The sequence below is a fragment of the Heterocephalus glaber genome, unplaced genomic scaffold (assembly GCF_053883595.1).
Source record: "Heterocephalus glaber isolate CG9 unplaced genomic scaffold, H.glaber_assembly_v1.0 deba00001481, whole genome shotgun sequence".
Taxonomy (NCBI): domain Eukaryota; kingdom Metazoa; phylum Chordata; class Mammalia; order Rodentia; family Bathyergidae; genus Heterocephalus; species Heterocephalus glaber.
The window spans coordinates 13737885-13750371 of record NW_028258317.1 but is presented as its reverse complement, the minus strand read 5'-3'; the positions used below and the strand labels follow the sequence as shown (position 1 = coordinate 13750371).

The following is a 12487-nucleotide window of genomic DNA, read 5'->3' as shown; positions in this document are numbered from 1 at the left end:
CAGAACAATGGCCAGAGCCTGTGGGGAGGAAGTGTGTTTTGAAGGCTTCCTACATGTTAGAGGGCATGGAAGTGGGACATTCCAGGCTGCAGAATAGCGTGAGAATGAAGTAGGACTGAAATTTCAGGAGTGTCCAGGAACAGGTAGACTGTACAGTCGAAAGGGAAAAGGCCTGTGGGAAGATTAGAAGCTGGGGAGGCCCAGGGCTCCACCAGTCTTGATGGCCTCAAACCATGAGGGGAAGTTTGCTCTCTGTCATAGTGAGAGCTGCTGCTGGTAGTTTGAGCTTGGGAGCAACATTAAAATGATTTTCACCAAGAAAATGTGAAGGTTGAGTTGAATGTGGGCTGGAAGGTAGGCATCCAAAGCTGAAGATGGGGCTATTGTGATAGGTAGATAATAAAGGGCAAGTACTGTGAGAAGGGAGAGGAGGGACAGATAAAAGAGAGTTAAAGACAGGATTCCAGCCACACAAAAACAACCATTGTATGATTCCATTCCTGTGAGCTACATAGAGTAATCAAACTCCTGGAGACAGGAAAGAGAATGGGATTGACAGACAGGGGACTGGGAGTTAGTGTATAATGGGTGCAGAGTTTCAATTGGGGAAGACAACAGAATTCTAGAGATGGATGGTAGTGGTGGTAGCACAACACGAGAATGTACTTAACACCACAGAACTATACAGCTAAGAATGGTTAAAATGATAAATTTTATGTGATATGCATTTTATTACAATGTAAAAAGAAACTATAACGATAAAGATAGAGAAAGAGAGAGAGAGAATTTTCAGGCACAGGGATTGACAGAACTGGAGATAGGTGGAGATCTAGGCTGACTTTCAGATGGCTGGCCTGAGTAGCAGATGTGCCAGGAGCCAAGTGTATTTGTCAGCTTTTTATTGCTGTGATAAAATACCTGAGAAAATCAACTTAAAGGAGGAAAGGTTTATTTGGGCTCATGGTTTCAGCCCATGGTTGGCTGGATCCATTTCTTTTAGACCCATGGTGAGGCTGAAATATCATGGCAGAAGGGCCTGGTGGAGGAAAGCTACTCACCTCATGGCAAGCAGAAAATAGAGAGAGGGGGCTGGGGATTTAGCTCAGTGGTTCCACCGCCTGCCTCACAAGCGCAAGATCCCAAGTTTGAATCCTAGTACCCCCCCAAAAAATTATAACAGAAGAAAGAGAGAGGAAATGAAGACAAGATATATCCTTTAAAGGCATATCTCTGGTGACCTAGGCCATCCCTTCCAACTAGGCTCCACCTCCTAACAGCTCATTCAGCTAAGGTCATTGCAGATGATCACATTAAGGTCATTTATAGCATCCCTAATCCAATATGAAACATGTCCTTATAAAAGGGAAATTCAGACACAGACATATAGAGGAAAGACAATGCAGACACAGGGAGAATGTCACCTACAAGCTAAGGAACACCTGCAGCTGTCAGTGCAAGGTGAGAGGCCTGGAGCAGAACCTCTCTCTCAGAGTCCTCAGAAGGAGCTCCCTGTGAACACTGCCTGAATTTTAGAGTTCCAGGCTCCAGAACAGGAAGCCAACACGTTTCTGTCATTTAACACATTCCTGCCAGCTTAAAACACCAGTCATAGATGACTGTCTCATCAGGTGGTTTGTACCACCCAATGGGACTCCCATGCTGCCCAATGTGATTTAGAGCTTCCCAGCAGTGAGACATGAATTATATACAGCCCCGTTATAAACATGTTAAGCCATTCAGTTTGTGGTGCTTTGTTAGCATGGCCCCAGGAAACTAAGGAATGAAGGACCCCCTTTGCATAATTCTTTTTTTTTCCCCTACCCCCAGGCCACCTCATAGGTCATTGTAGCCAATCAGTTGGCTGTCCTTGAGCCAGACATCAGTTCTGTCCAATGAGCTGGGAGCTGAGAGGGGTGGGGATGGTGGTCACATGATGCAACAAAGCATGGCTGCCTGAGAGGTGCCCTTTGAAGGAAGGTGGCTGGGAAATGGCTCTCTTGCAAGAAACAGGAGACATTGCAGGTGCTCTTGTGTTCCTGAAGCTAAGGGAAGAGAGATATTCATGAGAGGGGTAAACAGTATTGTCTTGGGATGCAGGATTTAATGATAAAGGATCATAACATTATATCCCTTTAACCAATGAATCTTTCATACACAAAAAAGGATAAATACATGAGGAGATGATGTATGAAGGATCAATTTTGTAAACCAACCTTTCTTTGCCCATCTTCAAGATATTCCTTGGCTGAAATAAGAAAATGGTATAACTGGAAACTATTCACTTGAACTTGTGACTCAGCTCATCCTGAACCTGGGGAAATACGATCCATAAATCAAGACAGAGGCAGCCTCATTGCCTCCTTGCCAAATGTCCCTACACAGGCAGATGCTGGAGGAGCCATCGCAGAAGTAAACCAGTCTACTTCCTGTGAGAGATGTACAAGAGCACTTTGTACTCCAGGAGGCCCCCTTTCTCAGAGCTTTCCTTTCTGCAACCTTCCTGATAGATGGCCTCAGCCCTTGGCACACTAATATTTACTGTCCAACCTGTCGAGTTTTACTTCCTGGTACAGCTCATAAATTCTATTTTTTGATGTTTAGCAGAGACTCGAGGCTTTTTCTGTGGAGAAGCAAGATTGGCTGGATGGGTTATTAGTATAAGACACAACATTTAGAAGACCTAAGTTTGTGAGTGTGTTTTAAGTGTATTTAGCTGTGGGTAACAGAGGAGTTGTTTTGCTTTAGGAGGGCCATGCTGGGAGCCCCAGTGGCTCTATCACCTCCTTCCTGCGGTCCCTCCACTCTGGGATTCCCAGCTCCCCAACCCTGGACCTAGTCCAATCTTGCCATGTTAAAGATGGATAAGTAAAAAGATCAAGATATGATGTGTACATAAACCACTACCCCATGATGAATATATTCACTATCACAAACATATGCTAATGAACATTTTAAAAAATAAAGATGAATAAACAAGATTGGCAGCAAGAAGGGGCTTGCCCAAAGTTTCAAGGGTGGTAGGCCAGAACCCAGGTGTGTTCATGTCCTGTTCCTCAGATGGCAATGCTGGGCCAGGCACGAGGCTAGGCCCTGGAAACATGAAGACAAGACATAAGTCCTCCCCCAAGGGGCCTTACAGTCTGATGACAGTATATGTGTAGGAGGAAGTGGAGGAGCAGTACAGACTCCAGCAGCAGCAGCTTCATTATAACAGCTGTCATGCATTGAGCCCATATGGGCTATGCACGCCCCAGGCTGCATCCTCATTGCTTGTTTACACTCAGTCCTTATAACATCCTATGGGGTGACCACTGTTACACTCTTACTACACAGGTTTAAAAAAAAAAAAAAACAGTCCAGTGACTTCCAACTTATTTGAGTAGTAGAATCCTTTCCTCAAGAAAAATCTTACAGTGAATTCTAAATAAACACATCAGGTAAAATCAAAGGTGAGCTCTTTGCTTAGCCTTAACTCCCTTTGGGAGTTTGGAGGGTCCTTCTCAGAAATCTTGGGCACAGTTTAAAAACCACCCATGCAGTCCAATTCTGTCATTTTACAGATGAACAAGTGGAGGCTCAGAGAAGGGAATTTAGCAAGCATCATCTGAGGAATTACCAATCACAAGTAGCACTCACCCAGGTCCTGGAAGTCTTAGGCCTGTGCTCCATCCCTGACACCTCTCTTATTAGGAATCAGTGGCCTTGTGTTAACAGTTATATAATACGAGCTTCTCCAAGCTATACTGTAAGACTGAATTTCCAGAGGGCTTTGTTAACAAGCTGGTTTCGTCTCCCTCCTGCCCTGTCTCTTCCCTGCCTCCAGTTCCCTGGAACAATGACCACAGTGCAAGAATCTTGCTTTGTAGAAGTTGCCCCCGTGCGCCAGCTGGATGAGTGTGGCTTGAAGCTGACAGCTTCACAGTTTACCTTAGGAGTTCTTAGTTCTTCTCAGATTATTTAATGTAATGCTTCACCACTCTGTAATATTCACAGGACATTTGACACTAGAAGGAGCTTTTAAAATCCTACAGAATAGGCATTTTTAAAATTCAACAGCACCTTGGGGTGCATAAGTGCTTTATTAACTTTCTTGTATGTCATAAAAGGAGACTTCTTCAGGGAATTGGATGATTGTACCTCTCAGGGTGGCATTTCCGGGGGTGCCCTGCCACCTGGTCCCCACATCCCTCCTTTGGCAAACCCTAGAGTTGCCACCAACTTTTCTCTTTTGCTCCTTCTCCAGCTTCTTCTGCCATAGTTAGATTTGATATGGATTTACTTTTCCCCATTCCCTTGTCCTTGCTTGTCAGTCATATCCAAAGTCTGTCTATGATTTTATTTTTTTTAAGGTTTATTGCAAATCATGTAGAAGTGAGTCAGCTGGCAAAGATAAGAAGATGGAAGTTCCCAGGATTCTAAAACTGTCTGACTTGCCCAGATCTGTGCCCTGGCTGGTCCTATCAATTCAATATCCTTTCCTGTGTGGTTCTGAGTTGCTCTCTGATGTGACCTAGAGATGATTCTAGGCTATGTTATCCAAACTTTGTTTCATGAGATTCCAATGTTGGGAGCAGTAGCTCCAATATGGTGTCATGTCAAAAGGATTGAGGAATTCTGCTTGTAACCTATTCCTCTTGGAGACATCCATTGTACAGTTGCACAACACTTTTTTAAAGTCCTGTGATCCCAAGTGTTATGTAACTTGGTACAACCTAAAACTTGTCTAAGTCCATTTTCTATTGTTAGAACAAAATACCTTAGGCTGGGTACCTTGTAAAGAGGTTTATTTAGCTCTCAATTTTGGATGCTAAATATCCAGAGGCCCATCTGTTAGGCCTCTGGTGAGGACCCTCCTAGCTATATTACAACATGGCAGATGGCATCATGGTAGGAGTGTATATACAAGGGAGAGCTCACATGGAAATACAGGAAGCAGGAGAGCAGAAAGCGCTAGTATTGCTCTTTTTATAACAACTCCCTCTGCAAGGACTAATTCATTCCAGAAGACCAGCATCAATCCTTCCAGGGTGTAGCACCTCCAGTGACCTACTTACCCCTTGCTAGGTCTCACCTCTGAAAGGTTCCACCATTGAAATACCACTACATTGGGGGGAAATTTCCAACACAGCAACCTTTGGGAAGCAAACCATATCCAAACTGTAGCAAGCACCAAACTTTTGTGTCTTGCAGACCATTTAAGAGACACTAGTTTGGAAACCACCCTGGATGTCTCTGAGTGGGTTCTGGTAGCCTCTGAGCCCTTCATTAGAATCCATCTTGACCCTAGGATGAAGACCATGGATCCTCTTTCCTAGCTTCACTTAGGAATCGCCAAATTAGGTTGTTTTCCAAGGGCCCTCATGAAGGTTTTTTCAACTATACCAGACCATTGTCAGCTGGTTGTGCTTTCTTTGGAAGTATATGGAAGTGAATCAAGGAGGGAGGGGGCATTTATGGTCTGAACATTGCATTCTTGGGGTCTAGCCAAAGGAAGACGTAAGACTGACCCAAGCCATTCTTAGAGAAAAGGACGGTACTGGGGTTTCTGTATTTGAGAAGCAAGTCCTTCTCATCAAGCCAGCTGTCACATACTCAGATTTCTCCTCCAAATGTGCTTCCCCCAAAACTTACATTAGTAAAATGCACTCTCAGCTTTCTGAAATAGAGACTTTTCTGTTAGTTTAATGAAGTTTGGTTTTAATTTATTTTAGATTACTTTGTTTCTAACAAATTAAAGGCTTTCGAATGATTGGTTGGTTGTCTTTCCTTGGTTTCCATTTTTCTTTACTATGAAACATTCCATTAGTCATTTCAAAGATGAGCCATGGGATTTGCTTGTTTGTTTGTTTGTTTGTACACAGGTCTTAAAAAACTGCCACGAAGAAGATGTTACTGATTATATAAGTATGCTAGGCTGGTTGTAACAAAGTACCACAAACCAAGTGGTTCAAACAAAAATTTGTCTCATAATTCTGGAAGGTAGAAGTTCAAGATCAAGGTGTTGGCAGAATTAATTTCTTCTGAAGTCCACAAGGAAGAATTATTTCATGGCTTCTTTTCTAGATTCTGGTGGGTTTCTGGTGGTCTTTGGCATCCCTTGGCTTGTAGAAACATCATCCTGACCTCTGCCCGCATCCTCACATAGCATTCTTCTTTTGTGAGTGCTTGTATCCAAATTTCCCTTCTCTGAGAACCGCAGTTATATTGGATTAGGGGCCTGCCCATCCTACTCTAGTATGACCTCATCTAAACTTAATTACATCTGCAATGACCTTGTAGGATTTTATTTCCAATTAAGTTTACATTCTTATTTGCAATGTGGTACTGGGTTACTGATGCACTGGGAGTTAGAACTACTTCAACATAGGCAGGAGACACAATTCAGCTCATTGCACTGATTCTATACAGTGTTAAATTCCACTCTGCAGTATTTAAGGAAAAGCTGATGCCCCAGGTCAGGTAGAAGGAAGGACGTGTAGGGACAGACTCATATACAGAGGTCACAGAGACTGTGCAGCAAGCTCATGTTTTCCAAGAGGAGAAGAGCCTAAACCTCCTCAGGGCTGGTGATAAGACAGCAAAGGAATTAAGTTCATGATAATGAGAAACTTTCTGCTGTATGCTGGGCTGGTTGCTGGGGAGAGGGAGGCCACCCAAACCTGGACCCTGCCCATGAGAAGTCAGGTGGAAGAAGGATGCATGAGCTGCACAGAAAGGTGTGGACTTCACCCATTTACCCATAATTCATAGTCCTCCCATTAGAGCCAGCTGCAATTCATCACATGCCCTAAAGACATGGGTTTTTATAGAATTAGTCTAACTTGTACAATTCCACTATAGTAATTATTATTCCGGCAATTTGTAAAACATGCCCAGGTCACCATATGAATAAGAAGCATCCTTTTGCCTGAGAGCAAATCTGAGGAGGATCTTTCTAAGATTATTCTTTTCTTGGTAGGTCATAGATCAGCACAGAAACTCAGAAGACAAAGATTAAGTCCTTCCACAATGTCCTACAGACGAGAGCTAGAGAAATACCGTGACCTGGATGAAGATGAAATCCTGGGAGCCCTCACTGAAGAAGAGCTCAGGACTCTGGAAAATGAGCTGGATGAGTTGGACCCTGATGTGAGTGGGTGCTAAAGGGCAGCGTGTGCTCACAGGTGCAGGGCAGCATTACCCCCCCCGGGCCGGGGGCGGGACACACGGGCTGAGGTTGCCACTGCCTTCTTCCTTCTATGGCAATGATCCTGAATAACATTGTCTTTGTAGAGCTTTCTTAAGTGTTGTATTAGTTTTCCAGAAAAACAGAACCAACAGCATGGTAGGGCAGGATATGTGTGTGTGTGTGTGTATATATATATATATGCAGAGAGAGAGAGAGGGAGAGAGAGGGAGAGAGGGAGAGAGGGAGATCTATTATAAATAGTTAGCTCACACAGTTTTGGAGGCTGACAAGTCCCGAGATCTGCAGTTGGCAAGCTGGAGACCAGGAAAGCTGCCGATGGAGCTCTAATCTTAATGCTGGTAGGCTGAAGACAAAGGAGAAGCCAGTGTTTGAGTCAGAGCCCAAAGACGGGAGAAAAAAATCAATGTCTCAACTGAAGGCAGCCAAGCAGTAGGAAATCCCCCCTACCCATGGAACGGTCAGGTTTTTTGTTCTATTAAGGCCTTAAACAGATTGGATGGGGCCCACCCCAATTAAGGAGGCCATCTACTTCACTTAGTCTACAGATTCACATATTAATCTCATCCAGAAAAACCCTCACAGATACAACCAGAATAATGTTTGACAAGATGTCTGGGAACCTGTGACCCAGTCAAGTTGTAAAATTAACCATCACAAGTCTACTTCTTACCAACTTGGCACCCATATCTTTCTCTTCAAACCATAGTTAATCTCTAAATAAAGGCAGCAACAAGATAATAATTCTGCCAACATGATACAACCATCCTGTGTACAACAGAAAACACACCAACCCCTTTCCAAAAAGGGGAGTGAAATCTTTGAACAGTGTTTATTCTTCTCAATATGCTGTTACTTAAACACTATGATGGAAAGTTAACAATACTTAAGTGCTATGATATAAAGTCAGTACCGCTTATGTTACATGATAAAGGAATAAGAAAGGAAAACCAAAAGATATTTGCAACATACACATACACACACACACACACACACTCACACACACGTTCATAAAACGAGGAAATTTTCATGACTACTATAGCTTTTATTTATTTCTTTTTGTGTGTGGGTGTGGTACCAGGGATCAAACTCAGAACCTTAGGACCTTGCACTTGCAAGGCAGGTGTAGCACCACTGTATAGCTTTTATTTCTATAATTGGTCAGGTGGAGGTAGCTGGTATTTATAATGCTCTTCTTCCACTACTAATTCTGTATTTCCTTTGTCTTCAGCAAGCTCCTCAGCTAGTTGTGGCTCTGTGCCTGGTAGGGTGACCTAAAGCTTCATTCCTGAAAGTTTAATAGTCTTGCCTAGATTGGGTTGTTGTTTTCCATTGGCCTTAATCACAGGGCCTAGTGATACAAGAGTCACCCAACAGGATCTCCTAAATTCCAGACACAGTCTTCCTTACCTCTGTTGCAGAGTAGTAGTCCAAATTGCCCTTGGTAGTCAGGATCAGTCAGCCCAGGCAGACTGACTTCCTTCCTGCCTGTTGATTCTGAGGCATGTGATATCCAAGTGGCCACGTGGCAGTCTTAACTTCCTATTCGGTGGAATCATTGGGCCTCCTGTGAAAGAAAGCATTTCTTCTTTGGAACGAAGACTTCTAGACAATCAGAGATGGGGGAGGGAAGTAGTAATTTTGCTAATGGTCACTAGGGGTAATGGTATGTGCTGCCACTCCCATTTCCAACCCAGGTTTCTGGACCTGTGGGTTCTGGCTATGAGGAAAACGACACCACACATTGGCCCCTGATTCAGAGCACATACAGCCTGCTAGAGAACCTTGCCACAGCCCTGCAAAGTACTGCCACCTAGCTGGTGCTGTGACTGAGTCCTCAAACAGCCATTCCACTGTTCTATCAAGCACATTGTTTCTGGATAGTGGGGCACCTATATCACAGAATTAATCAGTTGAGAAATAAAGGACTAGTCTTGTTTGGTGTTTTATCATTGCATTACATAGTTGGCACATTTATAAAGTTTAATGCTCAGAGTTTGCCTCTGCAGTCAGAATATCCAGCATCAAGAGCCAGAGGACTCCTTGGTTGTGTGCTGTTTGGCCAGCTGTGCTAGAACCCTGAGTAGCACCAAGGAAGAGATTCCTAGGGGCCTATTAGGCAAGGTCTTCATCCCAGGTTCCCAAGTCCATACCTGGCACAGAGAAGGAGATAATAAATGCTACTAAATTCAGTACATTTCCATCTGATACATTTTTAGTGAAAAATGGAGTATTTCTCACAAGAAAAACAGGACTTTGATGCCATTTCACTAGGCCACAAATAATTACTGCTAAGGCACAGGGAGCATAAGTCAGCAGGAAAAATACAAAATTAGAAGTTAAACGTCACACTTCCAGCCTGGTCCTGTCTCTGAGACTCTGTGTGACCTTGGGTTATTTGCTAGACTGTTTTAGGCTTTGGTGTCCCACCCAAGAAATGATGAAGTTGCTCTTTTCAGAACTAAAATTCCATTAGTTTATAAACTGGTCTCATTTCCAGACTTGATGAAGTGGCTTCTTTCCAGATAACTCAGAATCCTTATTTAGGATCTGGGTCCGAGGACCCATGGAATGACAAATCCTTTTAACAGTGTGGCATTATCTTGCTCTTCACAACTTTGCTGGAAGGTGGCATTGGTGGAGAGAGCTGTGGGTCCCTCCTCCTTCCCCTGCCTCATCTCTTCCCATTAGCCTGTTTCAGGGAAAACAAGCAGTGGAGACAAGGAACAATCAAGCTTCTGCTTTTTTGCTACAAAACTATTCTGCTCTACTTCTTCCTTCTATCACTGTTGCATAGAATTAAAAGAACAAACAGCTTCCAAAAGTGAGAACAAAAGGGGATTGTGGCTCCTTCTAATGAACTCTATAAACATGGCTCAGGTACCTGCTCAGCCCTAAGTCCAGTGCTGAGTACCAGCAGGGTAGCTTGGCAGGGATGCTGCCCTGTGGGAGCTCAGGGTGTGGGGAAGTGTTTCCTAAGTGCAGCAGACAGGATGCTCAGAGAGAGGACAGCTTCTTATGGTGGGAGGCTGCACGGAGCAGGTGATGTTGGAACCAGGCCCTAGAGTTTCCTAAGTTGAGGAAAAAGAAGTAAAGAACTCCAGGCCCAGTGAAAGTGTCCTGCAGAGCAGGCCATGAGTGCAGCCCTGTCAGGCAAGTACCTGGGGAGGAGGAATCTCTGTGGGATTTCTGAGCAAGGTTAAAGACAACTGGAAAGGGGTTGGAGGCTCAACAATGGGAGGAGGTGGCACAGAAGACAACAATTTAGACACTTCTCAGTGGCTCAGGAGCCTTCAAGGGGCAGGAACTGCCCCTGGGCACAAAAGGGAGGGGCTGGACAAGTGCTGGGGATTAGGGGGAGAAATAGATGGGGTTCCCATGGGAGCCCAAGTGTCATGTCCTTCCCAGCTGGCAGTGGGCACCATTTTTCCTGAAGATAAGGAAGAGAGCCCTGTGCCTCTCCACACTACTTTCTGCCATGTTGTGAGAAGAGAGAGGAGTGTGGACCCCATGCCCTGTAGGCTGGCCTGGTCTTCCCTTTCGCCCTACTGGAGTTGCCCTGAGCCGCTGGATGGGCAGTTTAGATGAGGGTATGGTTGTAAATGGGGCAGGTAGTGACAGGGATCAGAGTCCAGGTTCCAAGGGAGGAGGGAGTCTCCTCCACACCAATAGTCTGACCCCTCAGGACTGTGCTGAAGTCCCGTTTGGGAGCTCTGTTTTATCCCTAAACTCTCACAGGACCACTGTAGCAAAATCCAGGGTATATGGCCTCAGCAGCAAATTCCCAGGCCGCTGCACCTCACATGCAGTCAGCTCTGCTGCCCAGGTAAGCAGCAGGAAAAGGCTGCTCTGCTGGTGCCCATAGAAGGACAAGACATCAGAGGGTCCAATTGCTGACCAGCTGGCCTAGAGTCACACGGCAGTGTGCAAGAGTCGGATTGTACACAAGATCCAAAACAAAACATGTTCAAGCCTTCTCTGGCTGGGGAAGAGCAGCTGAGCGGATGGGTCTGGGGGCAGGTAGGAGCCATCTGAGAACTGGGATTCTTGACTCCTAGAGTTTCCAAAGTGATATTTTCAAAGACCTCTTTCTCTCCCAGTTCAAGGAAAAGAAAAGAGAAACCAAGGCGATAACAAGCTTGGTAGATTTCCTGTTTCAGCCACACAATTGGTCCCTTCACTGAGATCAGCTGTTACCTGATTTGCAAAATAGTATGTTCCTTTTTGAAAGGCTCCCTTCTTCCTGGGAGCACAACATTCCAGCTCCAGTTTCACCAGCAGGCCCATGTAGGCCCAGCTCTGAAACTGAAGCTCTGGGAAAGGCCAAAGATATGCAGACCATTCAGGGGGAGCGGCCAGTAGATGTCCAGCCCCTACCTGACCGACCAGGAACCCAGCCAGACAGGGGCAAGGACTTACTCTAAATCATCCAGCAGAACCAGAGCAGAGCTCAGGACCCCTGGTGCCCAGGCCACTGCCCTCAATTCACACCACACTCCTCCTGCATCTATTTTTGTGTCCCAATTACTGATATGGCACTTTCAACATGCAGGCACTGTGCTAAGTGCTTTGAAGATATAACTCACCTAACCATCAACAGGATCCTGTGAGGTGGGCACTTTTGTCACCCCCACTCTACAGGTGAGGACATTGAGGTGGAGTGACTTGTCAAGGACACATAGCTAGGCAATGGTAGGGACACAGCATGGTTCTAAAGTTCATGTCTTAGCTACTCTGCTCAAAGGCTTGATGGGCATCTTCAGGAAGGGCCACGGTATGCTCTTATGGTTCTACAGGGTTTTGTTTGCAAAATCATCCCTTTTTTTGCTTGAAGGAACCTGAGACATAAGTCCAGGCCCCAAGCCTGTCTACCCTGGACGTAGGCCTCTGCTTTTCTCTCTTTGGATGTCAGTTTTCCTGTCTGTCAAACAGACTCATTTGGCCCAGTTGCTCTCAGATGCCTCCTCGGGCTCTAACCATGTGAGATACCCCAAGCCATTCCTGGCTGACTTCTTACCTGAACTCAGCAGACACTTAAGAGGGCTACACTTTTCGGTTATGTAATTGTTAAGCCCTAGTGTCATGTGACAGAGTGGAGTACAAGAGGTTGGAAAGCAGCTCTGTTTGCAGCAGAGGAATCCAAAGTTGTGCACATAAAAAAAAAAAAAAGCCCCTGAAACTTTCACTCTGGAAAAACTCGAGCTTATCATGAGATTGTTGCCCTTGGACTCCCGCGGGAAAGGAATGCTTCATGTGCTAAAAGTCTCCGCGCTGTTGACTGATTCCCTGGAGGAGCTTACC

The 12487-nt window shown here is 45.0% G+C and overlaps 1 protein-coding gene across 3 annotated transcripts in view; it reads left to right on the top strand.

Moving 5' to 3' along the window:
• Tmod1 (tropomodulin 1) overlaps positions 1–12487 on the top strand; it is a 70638-nt gene that overhangs the window by 13138 nt on the left and 45013 nt on the right. For all 3 annotated transcript variants that reach the window (XM_004864968.4, XM_087183636.1, XM_087183635.1), the window contains exon 2: positions 6959–7128. In XM_004864968.4, coding sequence (XP_004865025.1) covers positions 7009–7128 — 120 coding nt within the window. In that variant the 5' untranslated portion in view covers positions 6959–7008. The remainder of the gene's footprint in view (positions 1–6958; positions 7129–12487) is intronic.